Source organism: Typopeltis vanoorti, chromosome 8, assembly GCF_054136105.1.
Source record: "Typopeltis vanoorti isolate ZY-2024b chromosome 8, IOZ_Tvanoo_1.0, whole genome shotgun sequence".
In the NCBI taxonomy this organism is placed as follows: Eukaryota; Metazoa; Arthropoda; class Arachnida; order Uropygi; family Thelyphonidae; genus Typopeltis; species Typopeltis vanoorti.
The window spans coordinates 63,004,744-63,017,988 of record NC_143556.1 but is presented as its reverse complement, the minus strand read 5'-3'; the positions used below and the strand labels follow the sequence as shown (position 1 = coordinate 63,017,988).

Sequence of the window (13,245 nt, the reverse complement as noted above, 5' to 3'; positions counted from 1 at the left end):
CCGTTGTTCATATCCATATTGAAAGTTTCTTTACATCTGCGTGGATTAATTTGTTTTTTTGTAATATCATATCATTTTCTTATTAATACAGTTCACTAGCAAATGATGTTAACAATAAATCTTGAGGTAATCTTTAAAAAAAAAAAAGAAAAAAGTAATTGTATTTAGGCTTTAGTACTGGTTGAAGCTCATATTCTTGCAGTTTAATAGAAAGAAGAAGCATTATGAATGATTTAAAGGTTAACGACTCCAACGTTTTGTTTATCACAAAGACATTGGGGATAAAGTACAGGAAATGTAGTTTACAAGCAATATAAAAGAAAAGAGGAAAAAAGGAAAAGATTCAATAGTCTTAAAAAGGTTGCCTTCTGTGAGTGCTAGTAGGCAGCTATGATTGTTGGGAAAGGGAGCTAAAAATTATGATTTTTAGTTTTGTTTATCACAAAGACATTGGGGATAAAGTACAGGAAATGTAGTTTACAAGCAATATAAAAGAAAAGAGGAAAAAAGGAAAAGATTCAATAGTCTTAAAAAGGTTGCCTTCTGTGAGTGCTAGTAGGCAGCTATGATTGTTGGGAAAGGGAGCTAAAAATTATGATTTCCCATATCTTGTGGACTTTGGTAAGAATATAGAAAATAAATATTAAGAAGGTGGCAAGATATTCTGGAGGTTGTTGAAAAAGCTCAGAAATGGAGGAAAAAGTGTTGTAAAAGAAATTAGGGACGATAAAGGTGACAGGAAAACTGGAGAAAAAGATATCCTTCATGTATGGAGTAATTACTTTGAAAAATTGCTAAATGAAACAAGCAGTGATGACAGCACAGTGGTAAAAAAAAACACTCAACAGACATGCAATCAGGAATACATATCAATACTTGAAGTAGATAGACAAAGCCATCAAAAGCCTGAAATTTGGAAAGGCAGCTGGAGTAGATGATATTTGACCAGAAATGCTCAAGTATGGAGGTATAAAAATTTGACAGTGGCTGCACTGTGTAGTTCAGAACCCCTGGACAGTGGGATGGAATTCCAGTTTATTGAAATAGAGCTCTCATAGTACCCAAATATAAATAGAGAAATAAAACTGAATGTGAGAATTAAAAAGATATTTCCTTACTGAGTGTTCCTGGCAAGATTTATGTAAGTATACTTGAGAAATGGTTGAGAAGGACTGTGGAAGAAAAGCTTGGTGAAGAACAAGCTGGATTCAGAGCAAATAGAGGCCCTCAGGCAGATTTTCACTTTACGACAAATAGTTGAGAAATCAGGAATGCAACAAAGATCTGTATTTAAGTTTTGTAGACCTGCAAAAGGCATATGACAAGGTGCCAAGAGGAAAGCTATTCAAACCACTACAGTTGTATGGTATCAATGGAGCATTATATCAAGTAATGTTGTTGTTATGTTCCATCGAGTCGTTTTTGACTCCTGGTGATGCTATGAACATACACTCTCCATTTAGATCTGTCCCTGGCTATATCTTTCAGAATTTCCAGTTGCATCTTTAACTCTCCATTCACCCATCTAATTCTTGGTCTTACTCTTCTCCTACTTCCATCAACTTTAGCAAGCATCATCTTCTCCAGACTATCATTTGCTTGCATAATATGCCCAAAGTATGACAATTTTTGCTTGATGATCATAGCTTCGAGAGATCAATCTGGCTTTATTCCATCTATCACTGATTTATTGGTTTGCTTTGCAGTCCATGGTATTCTTAGTAAACGTCTCCAAACCCATAATTCAATTGCATCTATCTTCCTTCTTTCACTCTTTCTCAGTGTCCAACTTTCCCATCCATACAGTACTACGGGGAATACCATTGCTTTCACGATTCTGATTTTTGTTGCAAGGCTAATATCTTTATCTTTAAAGATCTTGCTTAAATTTGTCATTGTTTTCTTTCTGAGTAATAATCTTCTTCTAAATTAAGAAGAAGAGTAATAATCTTCTTCTAACTTCTTCAGTACAATACCCATATTTATCAATTCAGGATCCTAGGAGCACAAAATTGTCAACTACTTCCATTTTCTCCCCATCTACTTCAAAATCATTAAGTTCACATGTTGCCATAACTTTTGTCTTTTTGAGTTTTAGTTTAAGGCTATATTTAGCACTTTCTTCTTTAACTTTCATAAAGTTTCTCCAAATCTTCTTTGCATTCTGCTAGCAAGGTGATATCATCTGCATACCTCAAATTATTAATATTTCTTCCACCAATTTTAATTCCAACTGAAGACTCCTCCAGCCCTGCATTCTTAAAATGTATTAGCTGTACAAATTAAACAGGTATGGAGATAAAATACAGCCTTGTCACACCCCTTTACCTATTATGAAATATTCAGTTTCCCCAAGATCTGTTCGGACAGTAGCTTCTTGTTCATAATAAAGATTCCTCAGAAAGATAATGAAATGCTCTGGGACTCCCATTGTTCTTAACACATTCCACAGTTTCACATGATCTACAGAGTCAAAAGCCTTACTATCGTAAAGGAAACAAAGGTAGACATTCTTTTGATAACATGCGATACTTAGTCTTTATTTGAGTTGTAAGTCAGCATTTAGAATTGAAAGAAGTACAGGAAGATGGTTTAGTGTTAAAACTGGTGTCAGACAAGGATGTACATTATCCCCTCTCTTATTCATTATCTGTATGGATCACATTATGAAGGAAAGTGGTATTGAACCTGATATCAAAATTGGAGATGTTAATCTCAGCTCTTTACTTTATGCAGATGATATTATACTTTAATAAATCCAGTACAAGTCTACAAGATTCCCTGACTAATTGAATAACTGTTGTAATAGATATGGTATGAAAATCAGCAATAACAAGACAAAGACAATGAAAATAGGCAGAAGTATTGAAAATATCAACTGTATTGTGAATGGAGAACCTATAGAACAAGTAAAACATTTCAGCTACCTATGCATGATTTTTAGTGAAGATGGTAAATTAAATATGGAAATAGACAACAGAATCAACAAGGCTGGTATGGTAGGAAGTCAACTGAATAAACTTATATGGAATAAGAGAAATTAGTAAAAACACTAAATTAGCTGTTTACAAGACAGTGTTCAAATCAATTTTAACGTATGGATCTGAGAGGTGGGTTAGAAATAAAACACTTGACCCAAAGACTAGAGACTATAGATATGAGAGTATTGAGAAAGATTAGAGGCATGAACAGATGGCATCAATTGCAATATCATATTAAAAATGAGGACATTAGGAAAACATTCAGGAATGTGTTAGTAGAGCTAATCTCAAGTAGTATGGTCACTTAAACAGAATGGGAGAGAAAAGATTAGCAAAACAAATGTTCTCTGCCAGGTTGGCAGTAAAAAGATCCAGAGGAAGACCAAGGTATAGATGGATTGATACAGTAAAAAAAAGTGCCTTAGACAGAAATATAATATTTGATAATGTTGGAGTCTTGACAGGTAACAAATTGATTTGGAGAAAAATTGTAAATAAGAAGCTAGTAATGATGTAAGTTTTTCATGTGGTACTATCATATCCTGTACACCCCCCCCCTAGAGGGTATATATCAGGAATTTGATGACGATATCTTGTGGAGATTCATAAAATATTTATTGAGGTTGACTTGTTTTTAAGATTCACTGCTAATTCAGAAAAGTGTCTATCTGTACACTTACTGCAGTAAAGCATAAGTTATTATTATTATTCTGTGCAGGCTATTCAAGGTGTGGACCTGACCGACCATAATTATGGAAAGGAATGTATTTCTTATGTTCCAAACAGCTATCAACAGATTTTCCAGTTTGTCCACTCTCTTAATATCAACTCCCTCCTCTTAGTTCCAGGTCTATACATAGTTTTTTGTACTTGCAGTTTGGCTTATGAATAAGTAAATGTCATTTGTATAACAACTTTCAAAAATTTATTATTGAAAGTTGTTTTGAACAAGGGAACCATTTGTAGATGGTACCTAATTGATACTGATACATATTGATACTTAAGTGAGTTAAATTACTTTTTACAGTGGCATTAGAATTTGTTTCTGACCATATGTATGAATTTCATGTATTTTTGTCATAATTGTGAGTAAATAGCTCCTTCACAGAACAAAATGTGTTAATGAATGCAATCAGTATTCTGCCAGTTACAAAATTCCATTTGATATGACACCTAGATTTTGAGATACTGAACATTCTTTATGTGGTGCAAATAAATGCTTTCTTGGTTGTAAAGTCTGTGCAGTTTGGTTTGCAGAATACTGAGATATTGATCTTTCATGTTCTTACGTGAGGACACCCACTCTATTGCTGCAACAGTATTTTCTCATTCAGCTGCATACCCAGATGACACATGAAGTCTAAGAAGCATTTTACTCTTGCATTTTGTAGGAAAAATGTTGCTAGTATCTGGCAACAACACTATTCCATTGTAAAATCCATAAATATAGACAAGTATATTGGGCATATTCTATATTAGAAATGTGGAGGGCATACTAAATACAACATTTATCATTGTGAGACAATGATAAATTACAATCTTTTTTTTTTTATGTCATTCCAACTACAGAAGTTTGTAATCTGCAGTACATGTAGTATTTTGGGTGGAATAAGATATATATAATCTGGATACTCCATTCTAGAGAGCAAACTTGGAATTGTTTGATTTCTAGCACTTTTCAAGCTACTTTCGACCTCTTATAAGTGGAGTGATGGTCTTATACCAGTCAAAAAAAATTTATACCAGAGATATTCACAAACAACCATGCCACAGCATAATTTAAGATTGCAGCCTGTTGGTTGGAAAGCAGAGATGGCATCCACTTGGCCAACCAGCTGGTTACAGTAGATGAGCAACTTTTAGTTCCCTTTAAGGTTGCAAGCAACACATATATGGATAAATTGCATTGCATATTTTAATTTTAATTTTTTTTTTTCTTTTTATGGGGAAATCCATCCACAAGAAGTTAGTCAACATTAGTAACGTGGATGGGCGAGAAGGAAGTTGTTCACATTTACCTTGAAGACTTGTGAATCATATTCCTTGGGTGGTATTTATTCAAAAATACCACTGCCAAGCCCCTGAGGTTATGTACGTTCCTCATGTCCCATCCTGTATATATAGCGTTTTATTCAATTTTACTTTTTTGTTAAATGTTAGTCAATACTGAATTTTGATATTCTTGTCATTTAGAATTATGAGCTATTTAATTGATTTTAACTCATTTGATCATTGTAGACATTTTTCAGGTTTATTTATTTATTTTTTTTTTAGTACTTAGAGATACTTCAGTCAGAGGCCGAGATTTAGAGCAGATTCTACACCAATACACAACTTTTGTTAAGCCAGCATTTGAAGAATTTTGTTTACCGGTAAGCTATATAACAGTTAATTGTTGAAATTGTATATGAATTATTTTAAATATGGATATCCATATTTAATAAGATGTTTAATATTTTGTTAAGATGGGAAGAACAAGAGGCCATTCTTAGAAGATGTATAAAGATATGGTGAAGAAAGGGGTTTAGAGTAGATTTTTTATGTGGAAAGTTGTTGGTGAATGGAATGCATTGCTGGAGTGCATTGTGAATGCAGGAAGTTTAAATAACTTTCAGAGTTCATTGTGATAGACATGTTGCTGGTTGAGTGGGCCTCCCATGATGAATCTGTTGATTCCATGGAGGTTACTGAAATAATAATAATCATGTTTTATATAAGTAAAGTGGATATTAGAACCAGCATTATTTCAAAGACAAATGCAGAAACTATGAAAGTTTCATAAAAAAATAAGTTGAAAAGAGAGCTTATGGGAATACACTCACCAGCATTCAAAAGTTGCCTTAGCGCGGACCAATTAGAAAACATAGGTACCATCCAAGCATCTATATGTTTAGCTTCTATTAGTCCATTTTGATAAGATTTCACTGGCCTGTTTCAAACTGGTTGGTTCTCCTTAGAAACCTTAAGAGATTAAAAACTCTCATTCCTCATTCAGTACTATGCAACTTGAAATGTCAGAGAGGTGTATTTTTTGTAAGCGAACTCTCAGTTAGTGCGTAAAAGTATTTACTAAAATAAAGAGCCAATAGGCTTCATTTCAGCGATGCAAAATTATATAATTAAAGTGGATATTAAATCCAGCATATAATTTTGCATCACTGAACTGAAGCCTTTTGGCTCTTTAATTTAGTAAATACTTTTATGCATCGACCAAATGTTCGCTTACAAAAATTACACCTCTCTGACATTTCAAGCAGGGGCTGCTCGTGCATAGGCACTGCAGAACTGCAGCACCCCCAGTTTTTCTCAATATATAAATATATTTATTCATTTATTTATATTTGCTTGTAATATTTAATTTTATCATCAACAATCCTATACAGTTCTCTTATTTTGTATAAAAAATAATAAAAATCCATCTTGTAGCACTTAGTAGGGCGAAGGATGCTAGCAGCACTGTGTTTACCACAGTGCCATATTGCTATGCACGTCATAGTGAGATGCGAGCTATTAGCATAATGCAGCACTGTCCTTCACGCAGTTCCACTGTTGTTTATATGCAGTTTGTGCCAGTAGTCAAGTGTTCATAGTGCTTATCGTATTTATTTGTCTCTTTAAATATTTGGGCATTACAATTAAAGATATAACATTTGTTAGTTTTTATTTTAGAACATTATTGGGTGGGGTTATGATAATGGATTTTATTTTTAAGTAATTTTGAATTATACTAAACTGTATAATTTTATTGATAATAAACAATATTTTTTCATGAAACAAAACAAGAATATATTTTATTTTTAAGTAATTTTGAATTATACCAGACTGTATAATTTTATCGATATTAAACAATATTGTTTCATGTTTAATTTTTTTTAAAATTTTTATCATAATTTTGATATTTTATCCAAATAAGTATACACTGTACTTACAGTGTGTGTGTGTGTATATTTCAAAAGTTGCAGCACCCCCATGATTTCAAGCCACGAGTCGCCACTGATTTCAAGTTCCTTAGTACTGAATGATTTTGCTCTCTTAAGGTTTCTTCCTGGTCTCTGAGGAGAACTAACCAGTTTGAAATAGCTGCCAGGCCAGTGAAACTTTATCAAAATGGACTAATAGAAAGCGAACATATAGATTCTTGGGTGGTGCCTATGTTTTCTAAGTGATCTGCACCAAGGCAATTCGTGAGTGCATTCCTGTAAGCTCTCTGGTCAACTTATTTTTATGACACTTTCATAGTTTCTACATTCAGCTTTGCAATAATGCTGGATCTAATTATCCACTTTACTTATATAATTTTGCATTGCCGAACTGAAGCCTTTTGGCTCTTTAGTAAATATTAATATTTTTTTAGTAAGTAAAACTTTTTTTTTTACTCTTATTACCATATAAAACTTAATTATCCTGAAAATTGGGGTAGATGATTACCATCTCTCAACAAGACCTTATTGGATGCTTTAAGCGATTGAAAAAGTGCCATGTTTGATCATATGTTCATATATGTTTATGTTGGTCTGTACAGCAGGGTTTCCAGATTATATATATAATCTGTCCTTGTTTCATCCCACAATTCAGTTGATAACCATTCATAAGTAGGATTTCAGAAGAAAGTGGAGGGGGGGGGGGAACTGACTGCTTAGAACAAAACATAGCAGAATTTGTTTAATTAAATTAGTGCAAAATAATTCTTATTTTTATTACATAATCATTAGCCCTCATGGAAGTGTACACACAGACACACAAACAATAAATAAAAAATTGCCAGCCAGAAAATAATGATTATATTATTTCAGTCATTGATGTTATATGCAAACCATCTGCAAATGCAAAGAGATGGATAACATGACAAATTCCTGAAATTGCACTTCTCTATTAATTCCAAATGCTTCTGGAGTGCCAAGCTTCTATCAGACTTGTAGAACGTTGATTCTTTGTTAACTAATCCTGTTATTGATTAAGCCATCTTATCCGTTCCCATTATTTTACAGGTTCGATCCCCAGGCCTGTATATTTAATGTTTCACTATGCTATATACATGAAAGTCCGCGCAGTTATCCTAGTGGCTATACGCTTTGCAACCATATGCCTGGGGAAGGAGTGTCCTAAGTTCGATTCCTGTTGGTGACGTGAGATGCTTAAGGATCTTCCTCAACCATAGCCAAATTAGCCGGTCTCAGGCATGGACAGCAGGGTTTTTTCTCCTGCAAAGCAGGTAAACCGCCCCTGTGAACACACGCTTCCACAGACATGGTATACCACCGGGAATAAGGAGCAACCAACCTGTTCCGTGGGATTATCAGTTGTGGAAGCTTACGTGGTAAAATGTGTAGACCTGCGCGAAAGTGTAACATATAATGACGATGGCATACATGAAAAACTAAGTTTTTACTTTTTTATACAATTTTATTAAAAATTGTGTGTGTGTGTGTAAATAAATACAACATATAAAGTAAAATTGTACTCACTTTTACTCTCTCTCTCACACACATACACATTCATAACCTTAAAAACTGGGTCAAATCTTTTCTTACATTAAATGGAGAATATCTGCAAAGGCAGAAGTTAACATATTTCAGTCAGAGACTCAGACATAACAGAGGACTTTACAAATCTTGTTTTTGAAAGTCAGAACACATGTTCATCAATCTTACATTTACTAAGGAGAAACAGCAGCAACAAATTTCCTTGCACACAGTTCACATAAGAAAATGACAACACATGACTGTATGAGTGATTTAATTTAATTTCACTGAGAATGTAGTTGTTTCTGTGTTCTTACCTGTTTTCTTTTTACTGATTTCATGTGAAATTTGTAATAGTTATTCAATTTAGTTATAGCTCTGAAGATTTACTGGATTTCTTTAGGAGTATTAACATTATTTGCATAAACAGTTGAGTTTAACATATCTGCTTTTAATATCAGGTTTAATGACACTTTCCTCTGTAATTTTCACATTTAGTTTTATTTCCATTTGAATAGGTGGATAATATGACACCTGAATCATGCAGAATTAGCCATTATAAAACTTATATAATGCACAGTTGAGCAGTGTGGAATATATTAGCTGATCTTATTATATATTGGCTTAAACTTAGATAGTCAGTATGAAATTTCATACTAGCTGGGTGTCACCTAGTTAAACAAGATCGTTGTTTTCCTCAGGGGAATCAGGACAAATGCTGAAAAGGCTAGTATGGAATAGTTCTCTTGATTTGCCAACCTAGTTAGTGTATCTGATCTCCAACCAACAGTTTATGGGTTAGAATCCCACCATGGACATAGATGTTTTGTGATTGTTCTTAGGTGGTAGATGAATTTCATTGCCTGGTGTGAGAACTACCTTTCCACTCTGGAGACATGAAGTGACTTGAAAAAGTTCCATGTTTGGTCTCTCTTTCTGGACCAAGTAAAAAATAAATTATATAATAAATAATGCAAAAAAAATTATAAAAAATTAATTTAAAAAAATAGAAAACAAATCCTGACTTCACTCAGATCCCAAGTGCTATAGGTTTTACAACCTTTCATAGGTGTGGCAGTCACATAAAGAAATTGGAAAACCCTGATAAAGGTTCATCACTTCCTAGACATAATTTGACCCTAGTGGTTTCAGCCAAAGGATTTCATCAAAACTGAGCTTCAGAGACTATGATTTATATAAATGCTTTAGTAATTTGTTTATTTTCTGTGTACATCATTTCAGTGTTACCACTCCAAGAATCTTAGAAGCTTCCTTAATGGTATTTTGTACAATACCTGTTTTAGCTCTGTGATTCTGATGTTAGTTTTTGCATGTGTGACTTGTAATCTTTTTTGTTTTTCTACTATAGTGCTGCTATTTCATCATTCCAAATTTTTAGTCCTTTTTTTTTTTTCTTCTTTTACTCTTGGTTTTTGTTCCTAGAACCTCTGTATCTGAGATGTCCAGAAATGTGCTATTTACAAACTGTTGTCTCTCTTCTGAAGACTCCTTTTTTTTGTTAAGGATTATATAATCTGTTATTAATTGTGGTCCTCTGCTATTACTTGTATATTTTCAGATATCTTTTTTCCAGAATATTTATTTTTAATTCTTAATTTGTGTGCCTCCACATCTCATTTGACACATGATGACCTTTGGTTGGAAAGACCTGGAAGTGAGCCTTTATGATGGAATTGATGATGTTAGCTGTTTCCATACAGAGGTGGAAGAAAGTTTTCTTCCAAAAACTTGTTTTTGGAAGATTTTATATAAATCCATTTATATAATTTTGGAAGAATTTATATAATCCAGTTAGGATTAACCACCATATCATAGCATAATCAGGTTTCTAAGAATACAATTTGTTTAGCAATGAGAAGCCATTAAGTCGCACATATGGGCAAGAGAAGATGAAATTATTCTTTATTTCATTAAGTTATGAGAAATCTCTCAGCTTATGGCAGTTTTGATTTAAATGCTGTTCTCTGTTAACCTTTGATATGTAGTATACTTTGTTCCTCACTCTATCATTAGCTTCCTGCAGTTATCTAATAATATTTGTTATTAGATAACTGCAGGAAGCTAATGATAGTGTTATCTAATAATAAAAATGTTATCTAATAATAAATAATATTTATTATTAGATAACATTTACTATAAAATTTCACTTTAATCTGTCTTTTCTTTTTAAAATTTATAGTTGCTATTATAAGTGTATCTCTTAATTCTGATTCTTTCCTTTGTTATCTGTTATCATAGATACACCACAGCTTTCTCTTTTAGTCTGTTCTGTTCTGTACTAGAAATATATCTTCACAGTTGATTCTTACTATAACAAACTAATGAGTCCAATCAAAGTTCCATAGATATAGGCTTACCATACGTCCCAGTTTGAAGGTATGGTCCTGGCCAGTTTGTCATTTTGTCTCAGTTATTTGGTAAAAATTTAAAAGTGCAGAATATACACGCAGTACAAAAAGTGTAGCCTTGGAAAATGGCGATTAGGCAACACGAATACCCCACTTTGACTCTGGCCTGTACGCTGCATTACAAGTCATTGTGGAGCATGCACAATCTTAGTTGAGTTTAGATTGCAAGTCGGTGTTTCTTTTTGGCATGTTGTTTGTGATTTTTTTTACTTCATTAAATTAATTTAACCCCAAAATGCCAAAAAGAAACTGTGTGTTTACGGATGAATTAAAAAAGGATTATCCATTTTTGAAAAAAGGTTTGTGGTCATATTGACAAAGTGAAATGTGAACGGTGCTCTTCAGAATTTTCTGTGGCTCATGGTGGACGTTCAGACATAAAAAATCACTTGACATGCGAAACATAAGGCTAGTCTAGCAGCGGCAGGAACTTCCTCAAAGATATTGTCATATTTTAAAGGTGCCGATCCAAGTGACAAAGAATTTTTAATCGCTGCTGAAGAAGCAACTTTGTATTTCATGTGATATCAAAGCTTTTTGAAACAAAGTTTAGACTGGGTAGAACAAAATGTGAAGCTGTCATTGTTAATGTGATTGAGCCACTGTTGTTTCAGCAACTTTGTGAAGATTTAAACAAAATAAATTTTGTGATGATATCGATTGATTCTTCCAACAGGAAAGAAATTAAAACTGTGCTATGTGTTGTGCAGTATTTTGCACCAGATTGTGGAGTAAAAGTTAAACTTTTAGACTTTCAATCAATTCCTGGTGAAACTGCAGAAATACTGACAAACCATTTAATGTCAGTTATGAAAACTCATGATATAACAAAAAAAATTATTGGATTTTGTGGAGATAACTGTAATACCAATTTTGGGGGTGTAAAACGGAGAGGTGAAAACAATATTTACAGTCGATTGAAGCTAGGAAGAAATATTGTGGGAAATGGTTGCAGTGCTCACATTGTTCACAACTGTCTTCAAACTGCAGTTGATGTTCTACCTATCGAAATAGAAGCTTTAGTAGTCAAAATTTATAAATATTTCCACGTTTATACAGTTCGAGTCACTCAACTAAAAGCATTCTGTGAATTTGTAGATGTAGAGTATTAAAAAGGTTCTTCAAGATAGCAACACTTGTTTTCTTTCGCTACTTCCAGCTATTGACAGAATACTTGAAATCTATGAGGGACTGAAATCATATTTTATTTCACAAAACAGTTCTTTGATAATGATTGTGGTGAAATGTATTTGTGGTTTGTGCATGGGCAACTCAAATTGTTTAACAAATCTATCTTGATTATGGAAAGTACAAAAGCGAGTGTAACAGATATTGTCATTGAACTTAGAAAATTAAACACAAATCTTGAGGAAAGGCGTGATAATAAATTTATACTTCAATAAGTAAAAAAGCTTTTTATAATACTGGAAAATAATGGAAGTATTAATACAATATTACAAGAGTTTACAAAATTTTATGACCGATGTCTTTCTTACATTGAGCTTTGGGAAAACAGTTTTGGTGGAGCAGAATCTTTTACTTGGATAAACAACAATGAATTAACTTGGTTGGAAATTGAAGCTTCGGGTGAAAAAATTAATGAAACTCTTGCAAATAATGCAATAAACGTGGATGAACTGTTTGATGAAGTGGTGATTGCAAAAGCTTTTTGGTCGGCAAACTATGACATTTTGAAAAATACAAGTTGCAAAGAAAAATGGATACAACTATTCAGTCATTTCAAAGAAAAGAACATTTCATTGCCCAATCTTGTCCAAATTATGGAATACATTTTCAGCCTGCCAGGCACATCTTCACCTGTTGAAAGGATATTCTCAATAATGAATAACATATGGACTGAAGAAAGAGGTAGAATGGTGAATCAACAGTAAAAGCTGTATTGCACTGCAAACTTAATAGTGAACTAAATTGTAGTGAATTTTTCAACGTGATTAAAAATAACAAAAATTTTTAAAGAAAGTTCACGCTAGTGATAAATATTAATAACTTTTTAATAATAAGTTATGTTCAGTTAAGAGTAATTAAAAATTATTACTTCGAAATGTTGTTTTTTGTTAACCACTCCATTATTTAGCCTTTTGAATCATAAGTACTTAGCGTAGAAGGCGTTACTTTCTGTTTTGAGCAAACTCTCAAAAATGTCCCAATTTGATTAAAAAAAAAAAAAAAATTATGGTAAGTCTACATAGATACAGTGTAAATTTCTAAAAGCCACTTTAATTTTTTATAAATTTCAGGAAAAACATCATATTGAATTCAAAAATCTCCGTATAACTTTTAAAAAAATATATAAGATGTGCAGCTTTCATAGATAAGCTGTAGACTTAAATATACAAACATTATTGCAGAAAA

At 32.9% G+C, this 13,245-nt stretch overlaps 1 protein-coding gene across 1 annotated transcript in view; it reads left to right on the top strand.

Moving 5' to 3' along the window:
• Window positions 1–13,245, top strand: part of LOC150104049 (uridine-cytidine kinase 2-like) — a 164,126-nt gene that overhangs the window by 66,111 nt on the left and 84,770 nt on the right. Inside the window, exon 5 of the mRNA XM_090396713.1 lies at window positions 5,256–5,353. Within this exon, the coding sequence (XP_090252839.1) occupies window positions 5,256–5,353 (98 nt within the window). The remainder of the gene's footprint in view (window positions 1–5,255; window positions 5,354–13,245) is intronic.